Source organism: Thunnus thynnus, chromosome 8 (assembly GCF_963924715.1).
Source record: "Thunnus thynnus chromosome 8, fThuThy2.1, whole genome shotgun sequence".
Lineage (NCBI taxonomy): Eukaryota > Metazoa > Chordata > Actinopteri > Scombriformes > Scombridae > Thunnus > Thunnus thynnus.
In genome coordinates this window covers 17,102,812-17,115,758 of record NC_089524.1, presented here as the reverse complement: position 1 = coordinate 17,115,758, position 12,947 = coordinate 17,102,812, and the positions used below count along the sequence as shown (strand labels likewise).

General features: G+C 39.8%; 1 protein-coding gene across 4 annotated transcripts in view; it reads left to right on the top strand.

The window, feature by feature from the left end:
- The window catches only part of negr1 (neuronal growth regulator 1), a 164,347-nt gene that overhangs the window by 92,105 nt on the left and 59,295 nt on the right, over positions 1–12,947 (top strand). For all 4 annotated transcript variants that reach the window (XM_067596803.1, XM_067596804.1, XM_067596805.1 and 1 more), the window contains exon 4: positions 12,179–12,310. In XM_067596803.1, coding sequence (XP_067452904.1) covers positions 12,179–12,310 — 132 coding nt within the window. The remainder of the gene's footprint in view (positions 1–12,178; positions 12,311–12,947) is intronic.

Below are 12,947 nucleotides of genomic sequence, written 5' to 3'. Positions count from 1 at the left end.
TGTACCTGCATATAATGTGCTCGGCTTGAGTGACTTATGCTTGGCATCGATGCCAGACATTGCTGCTTGTAGCTACATTTATTTTGGGATTTACTTCTTTCACATATACACACACATCATTAACACATCATCAAATCGTTTCCCACTTCAACCTCACTGGACTCTCCAGTTGAGCCCTGTCATATGGACTATCATTAGTGAGGAAATTAATAGTGTGATTCAAACAGTATAGTTATTACTGGCAGTACTAGAGGGCTTTTTACTGTGAAACAGATTCGGGAGTATTACGCACAGATGTGTAGAGTTAGCGGTTACTGTTCTTAGTGTTTAATGCTAGTTGTTTCATACTAGAGTTATTCAACATTTGGCACTTTTTCTTGTTTGAGAAGCTAGAAGCATTAAAAGGGAAGAACAGCTCACAGAAAATCAGAGTGCATCAAAAACAATGTTAGATGAAGTAAAAACTGGCACAGTATGTGGGATTCGGGAGCACAGTAAAAGTCTGATATTGCTTGATGTCATTTGATGGGCTTGGTAAAATTGATACTGTAGAATCATAGTAACAATGTTATATCTTACACCCTGCTTAATTCAGTGTCCCTAATCTTGGAGGTTTGACAAATTTTTGAACAGAATTGTCATCAGAAGGTGTTTTCATGCTGAATCATCAGCACAGTGCCTCACAATTCTCTTCACATTTGTGAACGCTTGCAAACTGGAATATTTCGCTCCATCAGTTTAATTGGAGCCCTACGTGCCACCTGTGGATATCACTGAAGGGTACTGTTGAATGTGGGAGTCATTATCACTTGCACCTGTTTCTCATGATTGTGCCATAGCCTTGCATTTATAGTGTTGGAATTGTGCAGAAAAGTGAACAGGATTTTTTTTCATTGCAGACATTTTGACATGCCTTAGCAGGAAAAACGCTTACATACACTTAGTGGGACACAGCAATTAGTGTCATTAATAACACCTGGGCTTCACCTGCTATGACAAGTCAAAATGTGTGCCATGTAGAGTAATTAAAATCATATGTTGCTGTGAGGAATGAGCTTTCCATGTTAAAAATTTAAGAAAAGAGAGCTTGAATCCTTGTTTTCAATTACCATAATTAAGGCAAAGACTGCTGCTTTTTCAACTGGATTTATACTTAAAACGGACATATTATGCTTTTTGTTATTTTCCGTCATTTATATGTTGTTATGATGTCGGATATCTATGTTAAACATGGTCAAAGTTCCAAAACTTGAGATTAACGTATGTAGAAAGGCTCCCCGCAACTCAAAATCTCTCGTGTTCTTTCCACCAGTGAAGGGGTTTATAAGATTTTGCATATCATTTTCAGCGTCCCCCTGTAAAATACAGAGGCTATAATAAGATTTTGCATGTCATTTTATCTATTTTTCTTAGATAAATGCTTGCAAAATGTCTTGTTTCTCCAAATATTTTTTAAAATACTTCTAATAGCATATTCATAACAATAGGCTAATGTAATATTCGCCTACAATATATAAAGGCTACTTTTAATATAACAGGATAGCTTAAAATAAATTAATAGGCTACCTGCGTGCGTTTTCTAAGGGACTCCTGAACTTTAGCCTTGAGCTCTGACATCCTCCTGCTGCCATCCTCTGTGCAAATGAAGTGTTCCTCCAGGAGGCTGAAAGTGATGGGGTAGATGTGATGCAATGGAGTCATTTTTTACCTCAGACTGCTGCGAAGCTGTAAGCGGAGCATTATAGATCCCACCACTTTCTTGGCATGACCCAGTCTACTCTTCCCCTGATTAGCTAGTACTCGTCGCCTTCGTTGGTTGGGTCGGCTAGGTTTAGGCATGAGGAGATTAAATTAACCTATAGACTGACAAGCTTAACCAGCCAGAAATATTCCTGGCGGTTAACCAATCAAGAGTTAACCGTTGACATCCCTAAATCAGAACAGAGTGGGTTCATCAGGAGGGGCTTTAAAGAGACAGGAGTTAAAACAGCTGTTTCAGACAGAGACTGAACTGAAGGGCTACATAAAGAGTCAGTGTGAGTAAAATAAGTTTTTTGACCTGTAAATCATGCAAAGATTGTCTGGTATAGCCCCAGATTAAAAAAATAGAGACCTGTAAATGTGCATAATATGTCCCCTTTAAATGCAGACTGAAATTTTGCATCATTCCTGCTGTGAATAATCCCCGTTCATTGTTATTGTCCAATGTCTCAAAGTTCAATGATACAGAACTTATTTGTCAGTTACATTTAGACTGAGTCAATATTGAGTTAAATACCGGGTTCTCATTTTCAAACCAGCTCAAAAAGTCAGCCAGAGATACTAATTTATATAACATTGTTGACCAAGCATAGGTGATAAACAGTGGACAGTAAAATTCAATCAGACCTTATCACGAAAGCTTCACTTGTGAGTAGCAGTGGGGAACACAATTCAGTTTCCTTCTGTTGATTCTTCCACTCAAAAATGTGTTTTTCTTCTTGTGCCTACAGTCGGATGTTTGAGCTTCACTGTGCAGAATGATGTATGTGCAGAGTTTGACACTAAAAGGTTGTTTTCACATTCATTCTGCTGAAAGTGGAAAGTTTTTCTGTGCTCATTGAAAACCTACGCGCATTATTTGTGACATCACAACTATTTTGGAAGTAGACCCTGGTCCAGTATGCAACTTACACAAGTGTGATGTGTAAACTTGAAGCCTCCAGCGCAGATACACTGAGAATGGACTTCACAGTGAAGTAGGAGACATTGTGTGTCCAGCATTTAAAATCTCTCCTCTAAAGGAAGGCTGTTTGTCTGTATGTATGTCCTTCGCATATCTCAAGAAACGTTAATCCAATCTACTTCACACTTGGCAGGTGCATTGCTGGGGACCCAATGAAGTGCAGTGTTAAATTTGGTGCAATTTGGACACGTGACACGATCGATATTAATAAACTTCAAATAGACAAGCGATCAGCGAGCCACTCTGCTCTGCATTAGTGGGGCGGGGCTTTTGGGCTCTGTGACTGCATGTAATGATCACGAGCACAGGTGGAGACCAGAGTTGTACAGCCCTGCCATGACAGAGAGGTGGTGATGACATCTCTCTTCATTTGATAATATTAAAAGTTTGGCTTTCTTGTCAGCTTCCTGACTTATCTTAAAAAAGACAAGTTATAAAGAGAGAGATAGAGGGCGAGCGAGCTGAGAGCACAAGCTCTCAAGGAGAGGCAGCGCTGGTGAAGAGAGTCAGCGGTGGAAAGCTTTCTCTGACAGAGAGAAAGCCTGTGAATGACAGAAATACAATGTTATTTTCTGATTGTTTCACAGCAGTTACACTCTTAGTTTCTGTTTCATTTTCCTCCTCTGCATTTCTCCTTTTCATTCATTCATTACATCCAACTAATGCAGCAGTAAATACAAAGAACAAAAGGACAAATCTGTGTTGTTTTTTCCTCTGTGTTGCTGTGTTTCAAGCACGGCAGCTGAGGAGCACATGAGAGAGAGAGAGAGAGAGAGAGAGAGAGAGAGAGAGAGAGAGAGAGAGAGAGAGAGAGCGAGAGAGAGAGAGACTACTAGACTATAGCTTCCACTCACACACACACACACATACATGCATAGGATATACTGTATATATAATTTATATAAGTATTAACATTTTTCTTTCTTGCCAATAAAGCCCATTGAATTGAAAGAGAGAGAGAGAGAGAGAGAGAGAGAGAGAGAGAGGCAGAGCAAAGAGAGGGAGTAATAGAAAGCTTTCTCTGAAACCGAAAGCCTGTGAATGTGATAAATGACTGACCAATCAGAGGTCTGCAGTATTTTCATGTCACCTTTTAGTATCAGCTCAGCTTGAGAAAGGTTTTTTCACATGGCGTGCTCTAAAAAGAGAAAAGTAGACAGCAAAAACAGACCTTTTAATCAAGAATGAACAGACTCTTAGGCAACTTCCCACAAGCAGTTTAATCAAAAAATGTCTCATAGAAGCACAAATCTTTTGAGCAAATATACCCACTGAAATGATCTGAACTGAAGCAACAGAAAATAAACAATCTAATCAATATAACTGATCCGCTTTATTTTTGGATGCACATTTTTTCAAAAGCTCTGTTATGTATTATATTTTTAAATGCAGCTCTAATTTATTTGAAATGAGAAACATTCACTATTACAGTACTTGAAACCTGTGTATAATAGAGTGTGAATTTCTTTCATGTTGTTGGTGTATATAATCATTCAGGCCTCACATCAACAGTATTAATTTTTATATGCGTTGAAGCAGGCACGGACAGGCACGCTTTGAACGGGCACTACACTAGTATTCATAAATTCTGTTTTTTAAATTAGGGAGATTTTAAAAATTTCTTACTAGGTAATTGACCTTTTTTTGTGGAAAAATATGTCAGACACAAATCCCTATTCAAAGCGGAGTTTTTTTATGTCTTAAAACATGTCTAGAGGGCATCTTTAAGTATTAATTAGGAAAATCATTGGTATATTTAGTACATAAATATGCAATGTCTTGTCCCAAATCAAACATGAGTTTTCAAAGGGGAATGAAAAGAAAATTGTAATTGCAGTGGTTAGATTTATTAGATTAATTGTCTTTAAAATGTCAGAACATAGTAGAAATTTCTTTTTTAAAAGTTGCCCAAAGCTCAAGATGCAACCTCAAATGTGTTTTGTTCCGACCAACAGTCCACAACCCAAAGATAATCAGTTTTTACATTTAAGAATCTGGAACCAGAGAATTTTAGCATTTTTTCTTAAATAAATGCCTCAAAATTATAAATCGGTTAGTTGGCAATTAATTGTCTGTTGATTGACTAATTAGTATTTTTCACTTTATCCAACAACGAAGAAAACAGTATCCTCATTCTTTGGTAACATTGCTACTTAAGCAGGGAATAAACTAACTTGGCTGCCCATTCCAGTGAAGGAAACACCACTTTTTACTAGGGATGGGTATCATTACGATTTTATCCATACCGATATCAATACTGCTTATTGATACCGATACTTATCGATATTCTTATTGATACTATTCTTAATAATTTGGTGCAAAAAATAATGAAAACATGACATGAAAGATGTGAAAAGATTCAACGTTGGGAGGGGGAGCATGGCTGTGTGAGGCAGGAGGGCAGAAGTTCTTCAGCGAAATGTAATAATAATGACAGGAAGACAAACATGTGCAACGACATTTAAATGGGCCAGAAGTCATTTCGCATTTCGTCCTGCAGCTGTCCACTGTGGAGCAGATCCACCTAATCACCAGTTTCAGTGAAGTAGGTTCAGGTTCGGCGGAGCTGTTTAGCTTCAGCTGACAGACAGGAAAGACAGTTTTGGCAGACCTCCGGTTACACTGAGATTTATTTTTTAAATAAGATTTTACCATCTTATAACTGCAGGAACAGACATCTGGAATCAATATTTTGGTACTGACCAGTCAGGAACCAGTGCCAATTTAGTGCCAGTTCTCAATACCCATCCCTACTTTTTATATTAACCAGTAACAGTAACACAATTATTCTGCTGGCATCTCACATAGCACATGACTTTTAAAAAAAAATTCCTATTTCTATTGTCTTTTGGATGTTGACTGCTCTAAGCTGACACGCACAATGCAACCAACTTCCCACAGTGACAAATACGTGATTGATTGTGTTTCCCAGGCTGTGAAAAAAAGTTCTCGTGCTTCCCTGTAGAAACCGCTACATTTGATCCGTCCATTTGGTAAATGGTATTGGAGGCATCAAGCATACATGGCCTTATGGGTCAGTGCTTTTGATTTCATTGCCCTAGTAAAAGACACAAGTGCACACAGTGGATTTCCACATACTGCGTATCATAATTCCCCATTACAGTGAAATACAGTGGAGCGATGCATTAGGGACAGTGTATAGGTCAACTGTGTTATGCAACCACTTAGTGTGTAGGAAGGAAATCTACGCACGCAACTGAGACAAAAAGTCCTGTGAAATTCTTCTACAATCTATAAGTGAAGTTTATAGCACCTCTCTAGAGTAGACATTATAAAGTGTTTCGAAGCAATCATTGTGTGCAGTGTATACGGCGGACATAACGCAACCACTTATGGTCCACAAAAATCTATAAAAGCTGTGTTTGCAATATTTAGACATTCATTAAAATTAATATAACAGATTCTGGCTGTATCATGTGTAATGTAATGGACATGAGGGTCCTGACACACATACCAGCTACTGTACATGTATTTTGGTAATTATTTGGCCACAGGAGCACAGCACGACAGTAGGAGATTTGGGGGAATCCATTATCAGTAGGTGACATTTCTATGGCTGGCATCAGTCATGACTAAATGCTTGATTTCAGATCCATCATAGAGACAAGTACTGCACAGTATGAGTTGAAAAATAGCAAACCAAAATTATTTGGCTGTGAAAACTGAAATGTACTCTTATTGGTCGAAAGCAAAACATGTAAGAATGTTTCAGATGTCTACTGTAGAGATGTAAATATGAAGCCAATTTAAATCTCAAAGAAAATTATGATTAAATTTAAGATCTAATATTCAATTCCCCAATGTGGAGAGCAAACTGATGCTGTGCTTTGCTCTGCGCCAGTTGCAAGTCTATTTAATAGGTTATAATATGGACTGCGTCTGGCGCTGAAACGAGGTCTAATCAGCAGATGAATAACAGATGGTAAATTAAACTATTTAATTTGAATTAAACAATACTGTATCTCTTTATTTTGAAACACACATTTAATTCCACAGTATTACAGTACTTAACCAAAAGAGATTTGCTTCTCACAAACACAAATGACGATGAGATAACATTGTTTTCTAACAGTATTATTTTCTAAGCAGTATCATTGCTAGACAGACAGCAGTCTGGTAAGATTAACACTAATACTTTAAAATTCCTTTTATTTGCTACTGTTCTTTTGCACAGTTATGAAGGAGATGCACTGTCTTTTATAAGGAGTAGAGGTTGTGGCTTTGGCTGTAGCCTAGCTCAGCAGGAGACCTACTTATTCACTGGAACAGATGATATCGGATCCCTCTGCATCTGCCATAACTTTAATTCTCGGTATATTACTGAGGCTATAGGCCTGACATTGAGTTTGATTCTATATCTCTCAATGTAGTGCTCTCTTATTTTTTTTGCACTTAAGAGAAAATAAGCTAGAGTCAAATTTACCATCATATTGTTTACAAAAATTGTTTTTGAATTATGTCTGTTGAGTACACATCGCACATGTAAAGTCATAGAGAATGACTACTTTACACCTTGTTAACCTAGCCTGCACAAATCCCTGTTATTTTTTTTTACATCAAACTTTCACTGCACCACTTGATACCTATACTGACACACTCTGTACTGCACATCCTCTCCCACATCAGTGGGATTAAGTTAAAAAAAAACAAAAAAAAACAAGCTGTGTGCACCCAATGAAAAGTGCTTCTTCACTGGTGCAAAGCCCAGCCATGTGCCGTGCACCATCACAAAAATAGAGCCCTTTGTGTTATGTTTCCGTCCCTGTGCTCTCTTGGCATATTAACGGGTCTGTTTTTCAGACACATCCAGTGCTTGTTTATGGATCAGTTTTTCAAACATTTTCTTTCTTTTGCTTTTGTTTGTGTGGCCACCAAAGTCTTTGCCAAGCCTCTTGGATTCCATTTTTGCCACCACAACTGTGTGAAAGCTCATTATCGACACTGCCTTCAGATTTTTGACACAGTAATTAGCAGATACCACCCAAGCAGATACCACCCAGCCACCAAACCCCCACTCATCTAGGAGAACAAGTGCTCACTTTGACCATTGCTGAGGTCAGAGGATCACTACGCAGAGTGAGCACATGGAAGGCTGCTGGCCTGGATGGCATACCTGGCTGAGGTCTTCAATACAGTATTTAACCTCTCACGGTCCCAGTCCATAGTCCCCACATGCTTCAAGACCACCTCTATCATCCCTGTCCAAGAAATCATCAACATGTCTGAATGACTACTGACCTGTAGCACTCACCCCCATTGCCATGAAGTGTTTCGAGAGACTGGTCCTGTCCCACATGAAAGACGCTATCTGACCAGCAGACTTCAGTCTGGAGGCCGTTGGTCTGTTAGGTAACCATACCTCCTCCACCCGGACCCTCAGCACAGGAGCCCTAAAGGCTGTGTTCTGAGCCCCTTCCTCTACTCCCTCTTTACCCACAACTGCCTGCCAATTCACAACTCTAACTTAATACAGGGAAGTCCACTCCCCTGCATACATACATACATAAACACATATATATACATATATATCATCTCAACGGGGCAGAAGTGGAGAGTGTCTCCAGCTAAATTTCCTGGAGTTCACATCGACAAGGACATCTCTTGGACATTAAATACCCGCTCCCTCGTGAAGGAGGCCTAACAACGCCTGTATTTCCTGAGGAGGCTGAGGAGTGCCCGTCTATCACCCAAAATACTAAATACTTTACAACTTCTACCACTGCACCATTGAGAGCATCCTGACCAGCTGCATCTCAGTGTGGTACGGTAACTACACATCAGCAGACCAGAAAGCCCTGCGGCAGGTCGTCAAGGCGGCCAAGCATATCACCGGTACCCAGCTCCCAGCCATAAAAGACATCTATCATAAACACTGCCTGCCCAGAGGTCTCAGCATCAGCAAAGATCCCACCCATCCCAACCACTGCCTGTTCTCCCCCCTGCCCTCTGAGAGGCGCTACAGGAGCCTCTGAGCCTGTACTACCAGGCTCAGAAACAGCTTAACTCTACTCACTCACCCACTCACTGACACACACACATACCCCCAAGCTGAGCCCCCTTGAACCCCCCCTTACACACACATACACACTCCCCTCCATGTTCTCTCACCTACCACCTACCGTTTCTACACTTCAATGACTTTATCCTGCACTACTGCCATAAGTTTACAATGCCATTTGCACAGATCTACTACATATACAGTATACTACCTCATACATAATGCTAGTGTGTACATACAGCATGTTGATATTTTTCTTGTGTGTTTTCACTTTTTTATGCCATGTATGTCCCTATGTGTCCCCTTGCACAATTTTTGGTGAAGCCGCAACTGCCCTCCTTTCATTGCATACGTGCCTGCACATTGTGTTATGACAATAAAATTGAATTGAATTGAATTGAACTGAATGAAAAGCCAGCAGCGTTGCACAATAAGGAAGTGGCATTATATAAGAATTCAGCTTACTCACAGGAAAGATTGGCAGCACAGAACGGCAGTATTTCCACTCCTAAAGCATGGATTGTCTTGATTCAGGCTCTTCTTTTATGAGATATTGCTGAGTCAGTGTTGGGTCTCTGTGGCTTTCTGAGCAGTATGTTGAGCTCAGTTTTGCTTGATTGTGCACTCTGACAGATCCTCATCCCTTCCAAAGCCGTCCACACATCTTCCATCCCAAATCACCATTACCGCCCTGAAAAGTTGTGTATAAATAGATTTCACACTGAGCAGCACTGGGTTGGAAATTAATTCTGGTCAGGAGAGAAACTGCCACAGTCTCCCTAATACATGCACAATGCTGCCTGCTGAGATCCCATAACCATTTATTACATAAGCACACCCAGTAAAATTGGTTTCATTGGTAGTATATTCATTGAAAATCTATCTAGACTAAGAAATAACACAGTTGTGTAAGTTAACAAATCAGTGATGAATGCAGATGCAGATTCAATTGGCCTGTTGGCATTGCCAGGACTTAATCTGTCACAACAAAATGCTTCTCAGGGCTGAATCATTTTATTTAGTAATGCACAACAATGAATCTAACCCTTTAGGCACAAGTACACAACCAGGATTCATTTCATACGTCGAGTCAACATTGTTCCAGCTAGTTATTTTAAGTGTAATTAACCTTGTGTGTCCAGTATAACTCAGACAAACAAAACTACTCAAATGTTGTAGAAATGCAGCAGGGGGCGGGTTCAGATGAGAAAAGAGCTGGTACACAAAAAAAAATGTCATGTCAGAGTCAGGTTAGCAGTAAAGTGTGCACATAACAGTGAGTGTTCAGTATGAGCTACAGTTTGTCTGAAAATAAACAGTACAGCTCTTCGAGACCCAAGCAGAGTTTCAAAGTTTTGTCTACCAGCAACAGGTTAACCCTGATGTTAGCTACAACTTCAGCTTGAACTGGTGTTGTAAAGGAGTCTCATCTGTACCTCCCGACCACAGTCTGGAGGCTGAAGTAGGCAGATATATACTTTCCATACTCTAAAACATGCCACTGATGGAATAATGAGATAATAGAACCCATAAAAGTGTCCCAAGTTTTAAAAAATAATATTACTCATTTTGATTGTCACGGTATATGTTAAACAGTAGTAAAACTCAATAGTTAATGCACATTACATAGCCACACTATGGTTCATGTCATGCACACAGCTACTGCGGCACAGACAACACACACACACACACAACATGTTGTTGGTGTGGAAGCATGAGTGAAGAAGACACAAAGTTCGCAATTTGTAATACCTTTCAGTCCAGAATAAGCTGTGGAGGAACAACCTTGAAAACATTTGGAACAACTAACTTAATCTGACCATTAAAAAACCACCACCCTGGTTAACATGCCAAGTTATTTAAATAGTTAATGAACATACAGTTGAATTTCAGTATTCCATCAAAGAAAAGTTACAAAAATGTTTGTGTATGCTGTCAATTATAGATCTTAGAAAGAAAGGAAATACATAAAAAAGAAAGAAAATCTTTCAGGTGAGAATTTCAAAAAAAAAAAAATCAGAATCAGCCAAGAAAATTGCAATTGGTGCATCTCTAATTGTTTCATTAATCATTACCGAGGGAAATGTAACAATTAATTATGATATTGATTTTAAATGCTACTGCCTATCACAGGTATGTGTACAAGGCAACAGGAGGAGGACCCAAATGCAGACACTGAGTGCAAATTTTATATATCCAGAGGGGCAAGGCAGGCAGGCTGGTCATGAACGGGCATCAGGTCAAAAACACAGGTAGCAGATAATCAGGCAGGGGGAATCGGGAATCAGGAACAGAGGAAACAGGATGGCTGGACCACATAGGCACACCACAACATTGACGATCTGGCAGGGAACGGATGGCAGAGGACCCGTATATAAGCCTCTTGGGCTGGTTAGGTAATGAGCAGCAGGTGAGGATAATTGGGGAGTGGCAACAGGTGGGTAGGTGGGTGTGGGTACCAGGCAAGAAAGTGCGGGTGCATCTGGTGGATAGGTAGAGAAGGAAACTAAATAAACAGGACCGCGGCAGGAATCGTGACAATTGCCCAGCCCTTTTAAATAATATAATTAGTATCATACCAATGTTCAAGACCACTGGCACTGTTTATCAAAATGAACTTCATTTGCTCTGATGCTAAAATGCTCATAGGTTGGTCTAGTTTGCCTTCCAGAAGGTTTTTTAATCCCTCAGTTATGCACTAGCACATGCACAGCCTGTTATGAGCTTACCTACATCTATCAGATATGAAATGATACTTCACTTAAATTCACCTAAATATTCAGTCCTGATGATTCTCACTGAATTATGTTGGAAACTATATTTTTCTATGCTTCCTGTCCATTATCATACTTTCAGTTCTTACCAGCAACACATTTGCACAATGTGAGCCTCATCAGCATCATCTCTCACCAGTAACTATGTTAATGTTGTCTAATGTTTGATTGAGATGGACATTTCGTGTGAATTTGCCCTCCCTCCAGCTTTGTTAGTGCATTACACTCCTTCCAACACGCCAGTCATGGTGCTTTGTTGCTACTACCTTTGGCACCTTTAGCTAACTATAAAGCACTGATATGTGCATTGAGCCACTGAATTTGTCTGTCTTCCAGGAAGTAACTCTAACCGCACAGTTCGGAGTTGAGTAAATCATGAGAGGATGACTGGGAACACACCATTATTTCATTTCCTGCTACCATATCAATATGAATGGATCAATGCACTGCTAATCTGCTGCCATTTTAGGTTGAAAGGAAGGTAATCAGGATTTCAGTACAATACCTAATGGCATCACATCTTCTCCTGAGTCTTACTATAGGTAACAGAAAGCCTAGATATATTGTGGAAACTGAATGTGTGTGTGTGTGTTTATGTGTTGTATTTGTATTCTTTGTAGACACCGTGTAAATGCTATGCCTCCATTTTTCTATCTCCAGCCAGGAAGTATGACAGTGGCGAATATCTTAACATCACCGGCATCACAAGGGACCAGGCTGGAGACTACGAATGCAGTGCTTTAAATGACATCGCCTCTCCTGACACCAAAACTGTAAAAGTCACAGTCAACTGTAAGTATATCTCTTTTTTCTTCTTTGCTTCCCTTTTTTTTACCTTTCCTGGCCTTAAAGCCACATGAAAGACACCGGGACAGTCTTCAATGATACCAGTGTCATGTCTCTGGCGGTGCACTTCAAGAAAGTACACCTTCTAGAAGTTAAAAAGTAGAAAGCTGGAGTTTGAAGTTTCTTAATATTTAATATGAGAATTCCCTTTTTGTCTGGACATGTAGGTGATTAATTCACACTAAGGAAAGGTCTGACTGTTCTAAGCACTATTCCATTATGCAGGTAATGAGTCTTTCAAAAGTGTGAGGCGACAGTAATGATGAGCCAGGGCATTAATGAATGATACTGGGCTTTAGCTGTCATGGTCACATGGAAATCTCCCGCTCGTAAGTATGAGCAGGAATGGTGCTTGACAATTATTACCATTCCCTCTCTGTTTAAAAAGGCCCTTTTACTTCGGTGTTATTCGTAGAGGTTTCTATATAGATGCCCTGTGCTAAATCTCACTTATGGCGAAGCTTATCAGGCAGTCCGCTAAAGAGACAGGGGCGAGGCAGAGTGAGAGAAAAAAGGCTCCTCCTGGCCCAGTTACCGAGTCATATCCTGAAAGCTAATCATCCAAGTTTTCTGATACAAGTTT